The following is a 20,215-nucleotide window of genomic DNA, read 5'->3' as shown; positions in this document are numbered from 1 at the left end:
TTAGCGTTTGCGGCTATTGAAAACCCATTCCGTGGCTGTACGTTGAAGTCTCGCTGCGTGGTCACGTCCCTTGTTTAATGATTGAACCGCAGTCCTTTTCCCTGGGGCATTTATATTTTTTTTGCATCCGTTTGACTTCCTGCTTGTTTTGCATATTGGCAGCCCATGCGCTTTGAGTCACTATTTTAGGCCCGGCACTGTGTAGTCACACGTGTATACTTAATGTTTTGTCCAGTGGGTGTGTATGACTGAGCTCTTTGTGTTTAATGGTGGCATAAAGTGGTCTCCTGTATGTTTTTTGGTTACATTGGCCAATGACGTATTGGTTGCTGGGTGGTCTCGTGGTAGTTGTGGGTGGTCTCGTGGTAGTTGTGGGTGGTCTCGTGGTAGTTGTGGGTGGTCTAGTGGTAGTTGTGGGTGGTGTAGTGGTAGTTCTGGGTGGTCTATTTCTCCTGCTGGATGGTCGTGCAGGAGTCGACAACCAAAATAACAAACTTTTCATTTTTTTCTAATTCGGTCAAACAAAAACTCAATATTTCAAGATCCGCAATGTGAAGAACGTCTCGAAGCAGTCCTTAAAGAGCCCGGGGCATGCAGCTCTGGAGCTGCAGGTTGCCAGACCCCTGCGCTAGCGATACGTGGCCTGGTGGTATCGCTGCTTGGTCTCGTGCTAGTGATGTGTGGTCATGTTATAGTGTTGGGTGCTCCACTAGTCGTCATGGGGTTCAGGCGCTCATGCTGGTTTACCCCTTGCGGTCAAGCTGGCCTTTTGACGCCAAGCGTGGGCAGTTAGAACCTCGGGGGGTATTGGTCAATCCATAAAAAATGCCGCCGGAGCATCCCGCAAAGTGTGTGGTCGTTGAGAAGGAACTTACGGCTGCCCGTTCTGTCAGGACCACATCAACAAGTAGAAAAATAACCGCAGTGTTCGCCGCAAGTGTTGGTAAGTCACATGTTGGTTTTCTTTGCAGTTTCGGCCAGTTTCTAAATGCCGTGCCTTCCCTTTTTATACAATGTGGCCCCTATTTTTAGAGGGAATGCGCAAAAGTCGAACCAAATGTGTTATATTGACAACGACATAAAAACACGTACGTATGAAATGTCACGAAGGCAGCGTTTTTGAAGCACGCGTGATCCACAGGTGGTGAGCGAGGAAAAACAATCCCTCGACACCGCTTCTTCTGTAAATTATAATCTTTTGTTCCACCAAGGTCAGAGTTTAGGGTTGCGATTGTCAACAAGTCAACACAGGTGCATGCGACAGCACACACGCACGTGCACACTGTATACACACGACGCTCATTCACAAGCGAGCTAATCACCACTACCTTCCCCCTCCCTAATAGAGGTTTGTGTTGGGTTAGGTGTCGTAAATATACATGTGTCGTTAAACCCGCCACCACCCGACACAGCCAATTAGTTAGGTTTTCCACGTAAACAGAAGGGTAAAAAAACCTCTTATGGATGATATTGGTCGCGAAAGCCGACGTGCGCATTAAACCCTCCTTTTACCCTCCGCGCTCAGTCGTTAAAGATGCCTTCCAATGGCCCATCAGCAAATTATTATTGCCATCCGCTTATTTACCCAGGAAAGCTTCACCGAGTCTCAAGACTCTCTTTCAGGAGGGTCTTGCCAAGTGTGACCTTGCTGGTACGTGAAATAGCAATTAAGTCATTTTTCACCATTGGGATGTTTTGGTCAATACCAGTTACATTGTTTGGTAAATTTGTCTTTGGGAGGAGAACACCGGACAACCCGGGGGGGAATCATGCAGAGCAGGGGTAGAAAACATACAAACTCCACGCAGAGATGGCACCCGAGTCTGGAATCAAACCCGTGCCCTTCTTGATGGGAGTCCTTGGGCCTTGTTATGGTTGCCCCCCCCCCCCACCAACACCATCAAGACATCGTTCTGAGACGTAATCTCCATATATATCAAAGGCAAAGTTGTGATTGTGTGTGTCTGTTCAAAATGTTTAGTGTACTTCCCGACATGCAACAAACTTGAAATTTGCCAGTGGGGTACTTTCCAGACTGTACACCATGCAAACACTTTTTTTTGGTGGGGGGGGGGGTAGCTCAATAATGCATCTTTTTTTTCATGGCAAGTGAGCTGTGATGTCACATCTGTCACGTGACCCGTGCATGTGGAAGCGTAACGCATTGTAGTGTAGCGGTTAGCGCGCCGCGCTACGAACCCTACGACCCGAGTTCGATTCCCGCTCACGGCCACCACCAGTGACGATTATTTGAACCGGTCCTGGGCCTCCCCTATGTCGACTCAGCCTCAAACGAGTAACTGCTGTGGTGTGTGAACATCGCCACTGGCGAGACAAAGGTGGCCGGGCGTGGTGGATCCAAGTCCCGGGCGAAGCTGGGTAGTACAGCTAGTCTTGTACATGCGTACGTTGAACTTCGCTCGCACCGTACGTAGCCGACCGTCCTCATCGGAAGTGCGGGGAGAGGGGGGCGGACAAACGAAACACCAAAAAGCGCTTCTAATGAAATGAGTCTTCTATCTAGATTATTTGAAAATGCATAGCTCCGCTGGCTTTCTAATATCGGAAGGAAGAGTTCCAGACGGCCGCAGAAGCGCGTCTGAAAGCGCCGCGCGATGCAGTGAGCGTCTTTGTTCAATGGCTGGCCAAAAGCCGCTGCGAGGATGACCGGAGTTCGCGTGATGGTTTATGCTCCTTGGCAAGATCAGCATCATCATCAGGCATGAAGGCAACCCCCACACTGTCACCATCTCCCAAGATGATCCTGTGAAGTGATCCAGCCGGCACCTCCACCAAGCGAGATGATTTTGTCACTCCATGTCCTTGGGCGGACCTCCTCAAGGGTGCAGGTCCCTCTATCTTGGCTGTCACTCCTGAGCTCATCTTGACCATCAGCCATCACCCCATCTCGCGACATGTCCAGTCCAAACCCCACTGCTATTGATTTTCAGTCCGATGAATCTGACGCGGCACATTCTCTCCAAGCAGTGTGTTATTCTGGGTCGAAGGGAAATAATAAAATAATATAAATATAAAACTATAACATTTTATTGCTGTGGACTTCACACCTGATGATGATTTCTTGTGTTGCAGTCGAAACGTCGTGAGAATTTTTATATTTATATATTTTTTATTATTTCCCTTCTACGTGACTTTACCGAAAGAACCAAGAATATGAATCCCTGCAGTCACGAAAGCTCTAAATCAGTGTGTTCTTATTTCGCTCTCGTGATTGCAAGCATGCACCTCGCCACGCTTCGTTGTGCAATATTCAACTTTTTGTTCTGTATCTTTTCGTCGACATTACGTGTGCCCATAGTTCGGATAAATAGATCCGCTCAGAAGTAGTTCTGGCATCTTATCTTTCGAGGCTGTTCTCTGACGCAGGGCGGTGATAAACGCGACAGTGCTCGCTTTGAGAATTCGAAATGGTTTGATTTTCATGTCGTGGCATGCGGTTCAACCGGTGAAACGGTCGCAACATAACCTGGAGACAAGGGGTGGAAAGCTCCTTCTGGTCAGTTTAACACGAAGGCTTTAGTGACCAATATCATCCATAATATAGGTTTTTTTGGGGGGGTTAGATCGCGTAAATATATAAATGTGTCGTTAAACCCGCCACCACCCGACACAGCCAATTGGTAAGGTTTGTCACGTAAACAGAACGTAGCCAAATTTCGATTTAAAGCTTTCGTGACTGCAGGGATTCATCTTCTTGGTTCTTTCGGTAAAGTCACGTAGAAGTGAAATAATAAAATAAAAATATTGTTGTATTATTTAAATGTTTTATTTTTATTATTTTATTATTTCCCTTCTACGTGACTTTACCGAAAGAACCAAGAAGAAGCACGTAGCCAATTCGTCACTAGTACAGCAACACCGGTTGTGTGTTGGAGGGCAAATCCATAACATTTACAATCTGAGTACGACGTTTCGCCACTAATTACAACTAGCTTCATCAGGCGACAGCTTCGTGGACTGCTGGATATGCTCTGTGTGCTGCCAGTGTGTGAGAATGTCCACAACCATCGCCGTGCATCCGGAGTGTTCCGTTGCGACTGGCAGGATGTTTGTGTGTTAATGCAACGGTCTTGTTGTGGAAGCCTGCCAATTACACGGGCAGTTCTGTTTTTGTTTGCGTACGTGCTTACATTTGTGTGTTTACATTGGGGGCCGTCCATAAATGACGTCACGCACCTAGAGGGGGGGGGGTCAGACATTTGTGACGAGGGGTGGGGGTTTGAAAAATGTGACGTCACATCAAAATGCGCAACTTTAAATAAATATAGACAACACGTTCTACTTAACTAAATAGACTTTTTAATACATGTGTTCTCCTACAACATCAGAGTGCAGTTCCACATTAAATACGCTCTACAATGGCAATAGTTTCCAGCGATTTTAAGCATGTAGCTTTGTGACATCATATTTGAGGGGGGGGGGGGTCTGACTTTTTGTGACGATGGGGGGGGGGGGGTCAAAAATCGCCTAAAATCGCGTGACGTCATTTATGGACGGCCCCTTGTTTGTGTCCGCTGTGGGGAGTGGTGGCGTAGTGGTTAGCGGCACTTGACCAGCGGAGCCGGGCAACCCAAGTTCGGTTCCTGGCCACTGTGAACATCCGTGCTGATTAATGATCCTGGCCACGGTGAAGATGCGTGCTGATTAATGATCTGAACCGCTGTTTGGGGGCTTTGTCGAGGTCAACGCAGCCTCGGATGATTGCCTTTCGCGGTGTGTCAACTTCAGCACCGGGAAGTCGGAGGCGGCCCGGGCATGTTGCGGACGCCACCCTTCCAACGAGCGTGCCGTGCCGGCTTTAATAGGTGCTCGCTTACAGCACTTAACCCCCCCCCCACTGTCTCTTCAAGGCTATACGAGGGAGGGATCTTTGTCTCGGTGTGCCCCCCAGGGTAGCTCATCGGCAAGCCTTCTCGTTCCACTTCATCGTGAAGTCCGTCTCTTTCGCGTTAGCTCTGTAGCAGTAGCAGCTGATGCTGCTGCTCTCTCTACAGATGTGATTTATTTACCGGCACACGTGCGCGCCGACCTCATTGCTCCACACCTCGCCTTTGATCATCCCTTCCGCGAATGTGCTCCCTCCATCCTTATAGCTGCATAAAAACAACAACCTCCATTTGCGACTAAGTGGCGGTGACGTCACCAAGGCGTTTGTGCCAGGCCATGTGCACGGCCAGGCCACGTGAAGTGTCGAAACACGCGTTAAATAAAATAAATACCAGCAAAGTGTGCTGCAGCAGCAGTGTACCACACGCTGTGTCAATCGTACAACGGCAGCGAGCGGACTACTTACGCAAGCCTGTAGCGCCACCTGGCGACCGGCTTGTATAGGAAACAACAACAACTGCATTTCGTTCGACGTGCAACCCTAACGCAGCCAACTCTCGTTTTAATCTGGTGACGGATTGCCAAGGTCTGCGTTATTAGCCGCGCCCGTTGGCACCCTGTTAAAACTGGACGTCGGCTTTCAGTCGCGAGCCGTTCCTCGCTCCTCGCTCGGTGCCCGCACGACCACAGGCGGGTAGGCGAGTTTAACTTTACGAAACTATACAAACAAGCGATGCGTTTTTACATCTCCACCCCCCCCCCTCTCCCCCATTCTACGTAGGTAAACAGTACGTAGGTTTGTGTAGCATAATTTCCTTAGGTTTTGCATCATCCGTATTTTTTGTTTTCACTTGGCTTGCGCCCCCCGACCTCTCCCGCCGATTTACCCCGGACTGCCGAGAATAACGGTGGGGGGCAGTGGCAGCCAAGGGGTAGAAAGCGTTCCCAGAGAGGGATGGAGCGAGTACGCCCGCCACGGGGATGGAGCCATCATATCGGCTCCTGCAGGTGCCGGGAGGGTTATTGCTGAAAGGGCTCGCATAATGCGCTTGCATAATGTACGCCGACTCATTAATCCCCCCCCCCCCCACTTTGCGCAAGAGCGCAGAAGTGTGGTCACCACATCAACGCCTCTATATAAGGAACGAAACAGGTGGACTTCACAAATCTGGCTGTCGCCTGATGAAGCTAGTTATAATTACTGACGAAACATTGTACTCAGATTGTAAACGTTGTGGCTTGGCTCTCCAACACACCGCTGTGCCGTACTAGTGACGAATTTGCATGTTCTGTTTACGTGACAACCCTTACTAGTTGGCTGTGTCGGGTGGTGCCGAGTTTTAATGACACATTTATATATTTACGCGATCTTAACCCAGAAAACCTCTTATGGAGGGTTATTGCGTTCACGACATTGCAGAAGCTTTTGTTCGGCCGGATAGAGGGGGCTAAACAGGCACGGCACAGGCTAGAGAAGAGATGGAGAGATGTAGTACAAGAGGATGTGGAGCTGAGTAGACTTGCCGATGACTGGTACCAGCGGTGTCAAGATCGGCCTCTGGAGGAGGCTCGTGAAAGACGCTGCTACTGGGCAGTTGGAGGCAGTCGCCCTCCAACAACAACGGAAGGGGGAGGAGCAACGCTCACAACAACAACAAGCGGAGCGCCGGGCGGCTAAAACACAGCAAGTGGGCACATTAGGGGGCACAGGTGGCACATAGGCCAGTCATCTCGGTCATCTCAGTCAGTCGACCCACAGGACCTGGGTCTGCCCCGTGACCTCCTGCCAACGGGCGTTCAACACTTCACGTGGCCTCAAAGTGCACATAGTCTGCCACAAGCGCCGTGGTGACGTCACCGACACTTAGTGGCGAATGGCGGTTGTTGTTGTTATATGATTAAGTGACTTTCCCACGTGTAATTCAAGGCGCAGAGTTCTCCTGGCACCCTTCGACGAGAACCCGCCCACGACGCGTGGCCGTGAGCGTCAGCCGCCACGGACGGGGATTTTTATTGTTTTTCTTTAGCTTTTATTGGAACATAACGCGAGCCCTACGCAGCACGCCGCGCGACTCGCGGAGGACAGTCCCAACGCAACTGAACCATACGAAGGAGGAGGGGGAGGTAAAAGATGGGGGAAAGAGGAGGGGGGGGGCCCGCTGCGCCCCGCTGCCCCAGCCAAGTCGGAGGGAGGACACACCACGTCGGGGAGAAGATGAACGCGGAGAGGAATTTGAGCGCTCGGGGGCGAGCAAAAGGCACGCGAGCCCGCGCTCGCTCTGCCGCCGAGCGTGCGGGGGCCTGTCTGCGGCGGCGGCGGCGTCTCCAGCGTCCGTCGCTTTTGTTTACGCTCGAGAAAGTCCTCCCCATCACGTGGCCACAGCGAGACGACGCTGCACGACATGACCCCGGAGGCTTGGGGAGGGAAGCGCGATGTTTTCCTGTAAACTAAAAAATTTGTCGTAATTCCAACTCGAAACATTGAATATCGTTTCCACTATCACGTGACAAACATCGCTCGCATTATTATTTTAGCTCGCCGGGTGGACCAGAGGTCACTTGAGAGGATGTCTCCCGATCTCTGCGGTATCCGCTGCTGTCGGCTGCTTTTTGATGCGAGGATAAACATAAACCTTCGGGGGGGGGGGGGGAAGGGGGGAATTACAAAGGACATTCTTTTTTTAAGCCAAGCATCATTGAGCCTCGATGGGGCAACTGCCCCACACAACAGGCTGTCGAAGGGCTGCGGCCGCTGCGCTACGTTGTGGGTAGTCGTGAAGTGGTGTCCCGTGGGTTCCCCGTACTGACGAGCGCAGTGACGTGTTTGGTCACATAACGACCCATACGGTGGTGTGGGGAGTGGCCTCTCTTCCAGCAGTGCACTGACGCAAGGGCTGTGACCTGTGCTTGTGCACGTCAAGATGGCTTCGTGGCCTCTGACCTTTTGCCTGGTATGCAAGAGGTCGGGGGTTCGATCCCCACCCTGAGTTTGCGTGTCTCTCTCCGGGTCCTCCGGTTTTTCCCCCTTCACATTTAGAATCGGCACCACGCGAGTAATCGTCTGCTATAAATTTCCGCTTGATGATAAGCCACTTTCTTTGAGCTATCATTTGTGGCCAGGTTGCTTCTGCAAAAAGAGCTGTGTAGCTCAGTGGGGCCTTACCTGGTATGGTGGCGAACCGATGGCACCTTCACCACCGGTTCCCGGCCGTTCCTCGCCTCACTACTCTCGCCCTGCATTGAAGGCTCACGGTTAGAACCCTTACGCAGCAGCGTCACTCAAAATCTGCCTCGGACAGAAAAGGTCTCCAACTGTTATTCTCACATCAGTTCTTTTCCGTCGTCCCCTCGGCATGGAACTCTGTCGCTTTGCACATCCGCAACATCAAATGCACTCTGACTTTTAAGAAACATCTAAAGGCCTCTTATCTGTTTGGTCAGGCTTTCGAGCAGCCCTGAGCTTGGCTCCACGCCTCCGAGTTGTTGGCGCGTTATAAATATCTTTATTATTATGAACAGTTTTTAGTTTAATTAAAACGATGCCTTGCGTCGCCAGCGAGCCGAGCGAGCGTCTCCCGTCATCGGCCATTGTTGTCGTCTCTCATCATCCATCGGTCATCGAGCTCCTCCATAATCCATCGTTGGTGGCAGTAATGGATTTCCGTCGCTTGTTCGTCTTGCTCCGTCGGGTTCCTTGCCTTGTTGTTTCTCAGCCCCTCGTGCTTTTGTTTGGCTGAGCCGGCAGTTCGGGCATGAGCTTGCTCCACGGTTCGTGCAAATGGCTGACGGCGATCACGAGTTCAGACTGCCGTCGTGTATTTCGGGGAAATAACGAATGCTTTTACGTTTGGGTGACGCCTCTTTTTTTTTACTTTCAGTCGTCAGTGTTTTATTTCAAGTTGTTTGTTCGCTTTAGATTGGCCAAATTGGGATGGGGTCAAAATAATTTCACAAACAGTTATGATGACCCCACCCCCCCTATCCCCTCGCTTTATAAACACCAAGGGGAAAATGTGCCAAAGACACACGACCTTCTATCGTCTGTCCCAGATAAACGTGAAACGTGCAGGCGGCAAAACCATTTAATTCCCGCCAAATTCTACGGATGCGGCAATTTACAAATTGCGAGGCTGGTGAGGGCCAACGTAATGATTCTGGCCAAGTTTGTGTCGTCAAGAGCCTCCACCACCCGACACGGGCGAGCACATTTCGTTGCCGCGTGGCGTGCAGAAGCGTTTCGATGCGCCGATTCTCATCGTTGCCTCGTGGCGGTTGGTGGCTGAGCATGAGACTAAGTCGGGCATCGTCAGGACGAGTTCCAGGAAGGCAGAATAACACAAATCAGATTTAACTTCTTGCATCGGCTGCACCGGATCTGTGGCCCCGGGTGCCTGAGCTGGAGCCTGAATGACGCCCACTCCTCTTCGTTCCTTGTGTGTCCCCGTCTCTCCTTCAGTATTATTTAAATGTTTCCTCCCCTTCCCCCCCCCCCTTCTTCTTTTGCTTCCGGGGGAGTTAACAGGCTCTCGAAAAAAGGGTACGTACTCTGCAAACAAACCTAGAAATTCTATCCCCCCTCCCCCCCACCCCTACTGAACAAAGGATAAACATAGCACACACATGTTTAAAAAAAAATTACATTGCTCAATCCTTTACAGTGCCGTGTACTATTCAATAAGGTGAGTGTGTGCGCACGCTAGGATACGGAATTCTGTGAAATCTAATGCTGGTCCTTCATTTGAGCCAGGGAGTTGTACGCATACTAATTAGCATTGTCTCCTTTGTAAAAAAAAAAATCCCTTGCCTCGTGTAATATTGTAACTACAGTTATAATGGATTTGACATTAATCTATGTTCGGCGATCAGATGCACCAGTGTTTTCGTTCAACGCACGCCGCCGTTTTGTGGGACACGTTATCGAACGTTACGGGTTGCCGCTGTGACTTTGACATGAGCTTCACGCAATTAAATCAATTAAAGTGCCGCTAATGAATGACTTTCCATTGATTTAAAATAGCGACGGCAAGATTGCACACGCGCACACGTTCGAGGCAATATTTTAAAGTCAACCGCAGCTTTGGAACAATGAAACACGTTGCTTATAATAAGAAACTGCATTCAGGAAATCTGAAAAACGTGTGTTTGCACGTTGCTTGTGATCTCTTTGAAAATGTTGCCCGGCCAGACAACTCGAAGCTGCCGTCCGCTGCGCTGATGATGTGGTGCGCACGCACACGCACTCTGCTCGTGTGCGATGGGTTAATGCCTCTTGTCTGTCTCGCCCTGTGGCTATGGCTGTTTCTCTTTTTCCCCGTGTTCTGTTCTCTCAAACGGGTCTGCCACCCCCTTCCTTGCGTGCCGCTTTCCTCTTTGCCGCTGTCCTTCTGCCCCTTCGCTTCCTCCCCTTCCCTTCCTCCACCCCCCCTCGACAGCTTTCAGGCTCCGAGGTCTCTCTTTCTTCTCCAGCTCAGGTTTGTTACTCGACCCTGTCGGACGATTCCGCTCGTGTGCGCGCGGAACGACGTGAAAGACGACGGGAGTTTTGCGGAATATTCCCGTGCGTCGGTGGCGATACGGACAAATTGCGTTTTCGTTCAAATACGGGCCGGGTGAAATGTCTGCCCCCTTCCGTGATTGTGCAAATCAGATGGCCGCAGGGAACCACATTCTCCGACTGAACGCACCCTGCTAATGGAAGTGAAAGCCAGTCCCAGCGTTTGTCTGCTTAAATATATTCTGTCGGAAAATGTTCGTCCAGAATTCTCCAGGGCTGATGGACCAGAATTTTGTTTTTTTATTTCTCTGTTGTGAAACACACTCTTATTGAATTGATTCTTTTCTACCAAAACATTTTTTTCATTTCTTCTTTATGTCCACACTCAGAGACATCTAGTTGGAAAAGCCCATCTTTAATTTGAACCACAACGACCCCTTCCCTCTCCACTGTTCCAAGCCGCAGCGGTGCGGCGGAGAGCGATGCAGCCTGCGTGCCAGCACAACGGCTAGGCACCGTCCAGTGTTGTTAACGGTTACAGCTGGTCCTGTATGTACATATGTATGTTGAAGTAGGGGGCGCACAATGGTGGTGGAGGTTATGTCTGTATGTATGTTGAACTTCTTTCGCACCGCCACGTAGCCGAAGCGTGCTAATCGGAGGGGGCTACCATCGTCGGGGTGTTCATCGTGAACGTCTCAGTGCGGTTGACAAACCAAGGGGCGCTCCACACGTCGCTCCGTTAAACCGGCCCAGTCGGTGGTTTTTCTTCGACGTGAAGGCATTGGGTTAGATAAGACGTTTCTTTTATATTTGTGTTTTAGTTCGTTGTCCTTCCCCCGCACCTCCGACTGACATGGTTGGCTGCGTACGGCGCGAAAGAAGTTCAACGTAGACGTGTGGGCAAGCGGGCGCCGATTTCCGTTCATCCTCCCGGTGTTGGTAACTGTTCCCCACGTCGTCGCCGTCATCGCTGGCCGCGTCACGGCGGTGCTTCGGTTGCGTTGGCGTCTCGCCTGAGTGGCCGCCCTCGCCAGCCGTTTACTCACCTGGCTCAGCAGGACGGTGGAAACAACGACACAGAGCCCTGTGCTGGCTTCACCCACCACCTCGTGCCACCTTTCAACAGTCACATGGGCGTGCGTGTGCATGAGTGTGGATCTGTATGTGAAGAAATACATTTATTGTGCGTGTGTGGTATTTGTGTGAATGTGGGTCAGTTTGTCGATTTGCGTGTGTGTGCATGCGATATGTGTCTTTGTTAGCACGCTGCGCTACGAACTCGGCCACCCGAGTTTGATTCCCACTCACGGCCAACACCAGGGACTGATCCTGGGCCTCCCCCAGGTGGACTCGGCCCCATATCAGTACCTGGTACGGTGTGTAACCATCGCCACTCGGGAGACAAAAGGCTGTCGGGCGTGGCACTCGCCCCCCAACCCCCTCGCGTGCAGTGCCGGCCTTCAGAGGTGCTCACGAACAGCACTTGCCCCAAAAGTCTGTTGAGGCTATACGGGCGGTGGTGGGACTTTGTCTTTGTGTAGCTCAGCAATGGTTACACCCATTCGCGCCCGGCCTATTTACGACGCCGTTTTTATGAACACCCCTCCGATATGGATGCGCTGTACAAGTGCGGTTTGTGCTGTGTAAGCTTGACTACAAGTAATTATAGTTATTTAGGCTTGCAACATGCACAGAATTCGCTCACTATCATAGAGAGAGAGAGAGAGGACAACTCGGAGGGGCACGAGGAGGAATCGCTGACGAGCAGAGGAAGGCGGCCATGCGATTGAGCTGGCGCCAACAATTTCTCAAGCTCTGCAGTCCTCTGTGTATCAAGGTGCTCTCGGCCACTTCCCGAGCAGTTAAAACCTGCGCCGCTCTCACTCCCTCGATAGGGCGGCCCTCGCGATGGCGTGAGGCAATCCTCCCCCACGTCGCGCCCTTTTGACTTTATAACTCCGGCACGGCCCTTTCCTCTCAAACGCCGAACTGTGCTCAAGCCCAGGTTGTGCTCGTTGCGGTGCGAAGGTGGCGGCAGATAAGGGAGACCATCGCAGGGCAACGGGCGTGACCGCTGCGGTTTCGCGCGGCGGATTTGGTCGTCTTGCAATTCGCACCTTAGGATTTGGTAGGAATAAAAAAAATATTTGCCGCCTGCGCGGTCTTTCGCGCGAGCCCGCCGTTACTGCGTTGGAGGGTGGTGACGGTTGGTGAGCGACTAGATAGAAGAGGGGCCGCGATTCCACGCGCCGGTCAGGCCGTCGGGTCGAACGAAACGCGGGAGGGCTGGGGGGGGGGGGGGGGGCGCAGCTGAAACGCTCGTGGACGCGCCGGGATTATCGTCGCCATGCACAAACCGCCGGTTAGACGCAAGTCGGCTCTGGCCGAGAGATGGCGGAAGGCTGGTCGGACCATGAGAGGAGGTAATGTGCTCATCGGCGTGAGGTCAAGTGTGTGCCTGCTTTCACTTGCGACAAGGTCGGGGACACGCGCGTTTGCTTCGATAGCGTTGCTTTCCCACCGATCTAGTTGTGTGCTTACGTATGTACATGATTGATTGGTGTTTCACTATACGTGGAGCAATTGTGAGGCGAGCGTTTGTCCTGGGTCTGCACCTGTCTGTAAATATACGGCATCTTTTAACACATAGGAGTGTGACACCTGTGTGTGTGTGTGTCGGACGATTCAGCTGGAGATTACTGAAACGATTTGCGTCAGACTTTCTAAATTGTATGAACGCGCATGGCCCAGCCGCATCTAATGTGGCGCATCCTCATTGTGATGTTTGGTAGTGGAACGGTAGTGCAGTGGTTAGCGCGCCGCGCCACAAATCTGGCAACCCGAGTTCGATTCCCGCTCACCGCCAGCACCAGTGACGATTATCTAAACCGTTCCTAGCCATCCCCTAGGTCGACTCGGCCTCAAATGAGTTTACAGTGTGGTGTATTAACATCGCCACTGGGGAGACGACGATGGTTGGGCGTGGCGCTGGCCAACGACCTTGGTCTTTGTTTTATACATCTACAAAATAGATACTGTATTACATGCAGGGGCTGGTAACCCCTCAAACCTGGCACTCTTTCCGCTAAATACCACGCAGTGAAAACACCCAAATAAGCTCGTGCTGGGTGGCCATCAGACAAAGATCCCCCGCGTAGCCTTAACAGACTGTTGAGGCAAGTGTTGTTAGCGAGCACCTATGAAGGCCGGCACGGCACGCGTGGGGGGGGTCGTTGGCTAGCGCCACGCCCAACCGCCGTCGTCTCCCCAGTGGCGATGTTTACACACCGCACGGGGTACTCATTTACCTGGTGGGTGGCCATCACCACCGCGTTGACGCACGTACCCGAGTTCTAACGGCGGGGTGCTGTTGGTGCGCGTGGCAGGCTTGAGCGAGAAGGTGCGCAAGCGGCGCTGCCAGGTGGCCTTCAGCTACGTGGCGCAAAACGACGATGAGCTGGACCTGGCTGTGGGCGACGTGGTGGACATCATCAAGGAGGTTGGTCTCTCGCTCCCGGCACCGCCACCGGCCTCTCTGGGGCACGTGCTCATCGGTTGCGACGAGTGGGCGCCGTCTTCCCAATCTGCGGAAGGGAACGCGCTTTGTCGGGACGTTGCACCCTGGAGAAGTTACAAAAGCAGATTCATATTTAATTTTTCCTCAAAATCAATATGTGCGGCTGAGAATTTTCGTGCCGTGATGGACAGGCTGCTAATGTAGGTGTCTGCCTACGAAGCGATTGTTGTGTTGGCGCACACCTGAAATCTGACACTTTGCAGGCAAGGGTTGGTGGGTCAAGGTAGACGTGTACGGCTCTCAAAACTGCCGGGACCGCGGGGTACCCTGAGGATAGCAGTGCAGCAAGTAGGTTCAGAATCCATCGTTGGTAATGTCGTGGTTATCGCATTGCGCGTCGAGCCTGGCAACCTCGTTTCGATTCCTTCTCACGGCCAACATCGGTGACGAACATCAGAACCGGTCCTGGGCTTCCCTTTCCTCTGCTCGGCCTTAAACTATTGCCTGGTGGAGTGTGTGTGAACATGACACTGGGGAGATGAAGCTGTCCGGCCACAACACCACCTCCTCCCCCAACACTTGTGTGCCGCGCCCGCCTTCATCGCCTCCGTCTCGCACGGTTGGCTACGTACGGTGCGAAAGAGGTTCCACATGCAAGCATCAGCTGCTCGCTCTGCAGCATATATCGACAAGAGTCTGTCTGGGGGTGGCGTCGTCTCCTTGCCAGGTGGAGGAGGGCTGGTGGGAGGGCTCTCACAACGGACGCACCGGCGTCTTCCCCTCCAACTTCGTGAAGGAGGTGACGGAGGAGAGCGTCGAGCAGGAGAACGGCGAGTCGCCACCGCCCGCCGAGACCTCCGACTCCACCGGTAGGCCGAGGGAGCGGCCGGCGTGCCCACGTGGGCCTCCGTCTAGGCGCGACGCCGCGGCACGGCCGTGTCGCGGCCGCTCTGCGTTGCGCGTGGGGGAGCCGCTGCGGCGTGGGGATGGAGGGATGGAAGGATTTGGCGGTGACGTTTGAGCTTTATACTTGCGGTGTGTTCGATGTGTTTCTCTCTGCAAGGGGGAAACCGCGCGAGGAGACGGCTGCCTGCCGAGTAACACATAGTACACACACAGTACACACACAGTACACGAACACACAGTCCACACACAGTACACGGACGCACAGTACACACACAGTACACCAACACACAGTACACACACAGTACACACACGAACACACAGTACACACACAGTACACGAACACACAGTACACACACAGTACACACACGAACACACAGTACACACACAGTACACACACAGTACACACACAGTACACGAACAATGTTGTCCCTCATAATAATTGCATCTCACAGTTGCTGACGAACCACGGATAAGTTGAAATGCAGCCAGGCATCGAGCCGGGTACCAACAATTGCCCAAGCTCTGCGCTCCGCTAAATGTCAAGATGTTTTCAGCCAATTAATGTGTCAATACATGTGGCAGGAAACGGTAGCACCTGGAGAAATTCTATGCGTGCATTGAGGGCACTACTCGTACAGAAGAAGGGACCGATGAAGATTAGTCCACAGTTTTCCATCCCGCCTCCTGGCAAGCCAGAGTGCGGCACTTCCGTGACACGCCCACGCTAAGAGAGTTTCACGACATATTTAGCGGTGATCCCCACCAGCCCTCGCTGCCTCCGTAGTGTTGCCGCATTACAGGCCACGTGCATAGCCACCACCACTACCACCACCGCCGCCCGGCTTGCCCCCGTCCCGTTGGTGTCCCGGTGCGACAATGGTGCCGTCACAACCCCCCCCCCCCACACCAGACTCCAGCCAGAGGGACGGCGGCGGTGGAGTGGAGGGTGGCGGCGCCGGCGAGATCCAGCCGAAGAAGGTCCGCGGCTTCGGCTTCGGGGACATCTTCAAGGAGGGCAACGTGAAGCTGCGTCCCCGCGCCGCCGAGGACAGCGCCGACGGCGCAGACTGCAGCAAGGCGGCCGACAGGGTGAGCACCTTGGGCATCCCCACGCGTTTACGTGAATCGTAACGATAACCCTGGCCAGCCGGACTCGGCGCCGGGGAGCCCATGGCACAGCGAGCTGATTTCCACAGGACATCTGTGACACTACTGGACATCTGTGACAATAACTTTACAGCTCATCGGATTCCTCCAGTATAAATAAATATTCTGATTTCAATGAACATCTTTTTGTTAAAACGCAACAAAACGACCCTGTTTACAGAACCGTAGTTCAGTGTTCTTCACTCATTTTCAGAGGGGGGGGGGGGCACTTTTGCCGATAAGGCATCAGCAGTGCAAGGGCCGCCACCCCGCCTGCTATGGGGTGTTTTCACATGTTGTGTATTTTGGGAGACCGCACGCCAGGGGACCGCACTAAAGGCGGCCAGGGCCCGCCACTGGCCCGTGGGCCTTGCAATGAAGAACACTGGTTTAGTGTATCCTCGCGTGATAATCGTATTCATCATTCCACGCTCTTGTGTGTGTTTGTGGGCATGTATGTATTTGGGGAGCGGTGACACAGTGGTTAGCACAACGCGCTACGAAACCTGGCGATCTTGAGCGAATTTCCTGGACATGGCTCACATCGGTGTTGATTGGTATCTGAACTGGTCCTACGCCTCCCTTCGGTGTTAAACTAGTACCTGCCACAGTCTGTGCGGACATCGGCACTGGGGCGACAAAGGCGGCTGGACATGGTGCTGACCACACCCCACCCCACCATGTGCCATACCAACCGCCCTCAATAAACACTTGCTTAGCATTTGCCCCAACAGCTTATCATGCTCTCAGGGGGAACCTTGTATTTGTGTTCGCTTATGTATGCGCGTGTTGTCTCGTCCATCTGTTCCTCTGTCACAGTCCAATTTCCCCGGAAGCCACTCTTCCCTGACGAAGAAGAAGCAAGCGCCGGTGCCCATCGCGGACCACGCCTCCAAGCCCGAGCCTGAGGCCCGGCACAAAGGCAAGAGCCTTCTCCGCGCACAACAGCAGTCTCATCCCAACACACAAACGACGGGACACACAAACCATGGGGCCAAACCGGAGGTGTTAATCCGCTGTGCGAGACCGTGCCGCGCCGTGCCCCTGTGACGTCACTCGCGATGAACGAGTCGAGCGACGCGGGTAGATGTACTTATGAAATTTGTGGTTTTGGCCACCCACCCCCTCGCGTGCCGTGCCGGCCTTCGTAGGTGCTCGCTAACAAGCACTTGCCCCAACATTCCGTTGGGACTATGCAGGGGATTTTTGTCTCTGTTGTTGTGTGAGAGTGGGCCACACTTTCACCAGGAGCCCGTGTGACCTCCCCCCCCCCCCCACCCCCCACAGCTCGGGAATACTGCAAAGCGCTGTTCTCGTACGAAGCGCAGAACAATGACGAGCTCTCGCTCAAGGAGGGCGAGCTGGTCGAGATCATCGCCAAGGTGAGAGGCGCGCATCACCCCCACGGCGGGGGGGGGGGCGTCCCAGGGGGGGCCCCCCCCCCCCCTCTGTCAACCCCTCCCGTCACCCCCCCTCCCGTATGGAATGTGTCCCAGGAGTTGTGAGTTCCACTGGCCATGCCATGCTGTTGAGCTCTGAAGGCGTTGATGACCCCCTGCATTTTGATGCTTGCCTAAGAAGCTAATAGCTAAGTGGGCTTTACCTTGGAGGATAAAAAATTGTTACATTTTTTTATTTTATTTTTAAGTGATTTGTTTACGTTCCCTATACTTTGCACTCGTGTCGTGTTTTTGTATTGTTTGTTGTTTTAACGTTCTGACCCGCCCCGAATGGACATCTGGGAAAAGAGCATTATAGTTATTTGGATTTCTCCTGTATTAATAAATATTCTGATTACCTTTGATCGCTTCATCCACATTGGGGCCTATGCAAGGGTCTGCGTGCAAACTAGATGCTGATTTGTCGGAGCGTCGCTGTATCATAATTTCGCACGAAAAAGGTTGCATTATCAGAATAACATGATTTGTGCTACCTGTGGAAGCGTAGCAATGCTTTGCGTTTTGTGCCCCGATGTTTAGCGCCAAGGTCACGATCTGTCTCCCTGTTGAAGCAAAATAAAGGGTTCGTTTTGACTGGTCGCGTTTCATGCGCGTGCGATTTCGCCACTGCCGTCGGCCGGACGGGGTGGTTTTCAGGATTGCGGGGACGCGGGCTGGTGGGAGGGGGAGGTGAACGGGAAGAGAGGCGTCTTCCCCGACAACTTTGTCAAGCTGCTGCCCGCCGAGGTGGAGAAAGAGGTGAGGCCCAGCTGTGCTCCTTGGTCCCCGGCCGCTTTGTAACCGCCGCCGCCGTTGCCCGTTGGCGGGAAATAATTGAGCATCGAGCGATAAACCGCGATCGCGCGCAAACTCGCCGCAAGTGTTTTCTTGCAGCCGCGCCGTAAAATGCGGTCTCCCCATCGCTGTGTTTCGGTCAATCTGGCTGCTCGATTTTTTTCTTTCTGTGAAAATGGCTCGCCCTTGTCTGTCCTAACACCGTTCAGACGATATTTTTTTTAGTAGGCAGTGTTGATTATGAATGAGAATGTTTGTTCATATATTGCGTTCGCAAGGTTTATTGCCGACACATCGTTGCTATGATTTTCACAGTCACTCTATACGTTGCTGAAACTCTGAGGCCCTGTGGTCATAGCCATGGTCTCTGTGCCAATCTAATACTTGGGATATTCATTATCAGGCTGTAGCTGGTGGCCATGGCTCACTGATGAGTTATTATGATATCGAAACCCAACTGTGTTGGATATAGCAGACTGCAGAATGCCATCCTCGATGGCCAATTGTCAGAAAATAGAAAAAAAAATTAAACATAAAATTTCTTTATTTTATTTGTTTTATTGACTCAATGCATCGACATGGTTAAGTAAGCTCAAATAAACCGCCACGGATGAGATGACTTCGCTAGTCCTTCATCCACTCGTGGATTGACTAAATGGCGAGTAAAAAAATATATATATCAAGATGCATCGCTTCAAACAGACATTGCCACAAGCATCACTTCCTATCTAACTCAAGTTGGAAACGTCGTAAAGCCTCCCGTGGAGTCCCGTCGCCCGTGACTTTAATCTTCTTGTCATGTTTTTCTTTCACTTGTCACATTCTCACGTATTTCCGCCCACCCCCCGCCCTTCAGCAGCAGCGCTCGTCACCTAAATTCCTCAGCAAACCTTCACTGAGAGTTGCCGAGGATGTGAGTGGACCTTAGGTGGAGCCGCCTCGCCGCTCTTTCGGGGCGGCATTTTACCATCGCAGTAGTCGCAGCGATGCGAGTCACTCCGCTCCCGCGTTGATCGGGGCGCCGCGGTGGCGAGATGTTGACTCCCTCGCCTGGTATGCAGGAGGTCGTGGGTTCGATTCTGACCCTGCCCGCCTGTATATTTGGAGTTTGCGACACTCTCTCCCCGTGGCAGCGTGGATTTTTCTCCGGGTCCTCGGGTGTTTCCCTCCACATTTAGAAACATGCTGTTTTTAAACTATTTGGCTGCTAAGAAATGTCCATGTTGATAAGCCACTTCGTTGACCATCATTTGTGGCCAGGTCACTTCTGAAAAAGAGCTACATAGCTCAGTGGGCCTCGTAAAATATCTTTTTTAGTAGTTTTAGAGCGCATCTTTGTGCCTCATCCTGTTGTACCTGGGAGCTTCGCTCGCTCGTTGGAGTGCAGCAATCCAAGCTCACCTGCCGCGCTTCTAAACTCCGCAGAAGCTTGCTTCGATGCGCTGCTATAGAAGTGTGTTCAGTTGTTACCCCCCACGTACCGTGCAGGCGTGGGAGAGGTCATCATCCAGCAGTGGATTGACAAAAGAGCTGTACGTGTGCACACTTCTGTAGAAGTATGCACAGCTTCTGCTATGTGTTGTTGTTTTGACTCATCGATTTGTTATGCTTTTTAATCCGGTTTCCATCAGCCTCTTCTGCGCACATTCATACATATATATGCACATATGAAATTAGTTTTGATATGTTTTTTTGCGTTGGAGTTTGAAAACAAAAATATCGTCTTTGCACAGTGGGAGTAGCCATGGTTGTCATGGGCACTGATGTGAGAAATTTAAATTGAGAAGGGTGGTGGGGTGGAGTAAGAGATGTGATAAGGGATGGGATTGGGGGGAGGGGGGTCCTATCTAATCTACCACCCCCCCTCCTCTTAGCCCGGCTCTTGGGCCCCCCACCATCCTGTGGGACGACGGGATGCAGTTGCACCGCCTACGCACTCGATAGCTACGCCGCTGTGTTTGCATACGCTTGCTTGTGCACCAAGACCGGGGAATGTTAACGTGGCTGTGATGTAACGGGGGCCTCCTGTTGGTCGCGAGGCGTTTAAGCCACCCGTCGCAGCCGCGC

General features: G+C 52.4%; 1 protein-coding gene across 7 annotated transcripts in view; it reads left to right on the top strand.

The window, feature by feature from the left end:
• Nucleotides 1-20,215, top strand: part of SH3KBP1 (SH3 domain containing kinase binding protein 1) — a 74,578-nt gene that overhangs the window by 41,664 nt on the left and 12,699 nt on the right. For 4 of the 7 annotated variants that reach the window (XM_078615563.1, XM_078615558.1, XM_078615564.1 and 1 more), the window contains 7 exons: nt 13,732-13,844; nt 14,590-14,731; nt 15,679-15,857; nt 16,734-16,836; nt 17,202-17,296; nt 18,011-18,112; nt 19,005-19,061. In XM_078615563.1, coding sequence (XP_078471689.1) covers nt 13,732-13,844; nt 14,590-14,731; nt 15,679-15,857; nt 16,734-16,836; nt 17,202-17,296; nt 18,011-18,112; nt 19,005-19,061 — 791 coding nt within the window. Of the gene's footprint in view, nt 1-12,656; nt 12,769-13,731; nt 13,845-14,589; nt 14,732-15,678; nt 15,858-16,733; nt 16,837-17,201; nt 17,297-18,010; nt 18,113-19,004; nt 19,062-20,215 lie in introns of those variants that run through there. The other 3 variants (XM_078615562.1, XM_078615559.1, XM_078615560.1) reach the window with 3 other exon arrangements.

The sequence above is a fragment of the Lampetra planeri genome, chromosome 47 (assembly GCF_965212315.1).
Source record: "Lampetra planeri chromosome 47, kcLamPlan1.2.h2, whole genome shotgun sequence".
Classification (NCBI taxonomy): Eukaryota; Metazoa; Chordata; class Hyperoartia; order Petromyzontiformes; family Petromyzontidae; genus Lampetra; species Lampetra planeri.
This window is presented reverse-complemented; position numbering and strand designations above follow the sequence as displayed.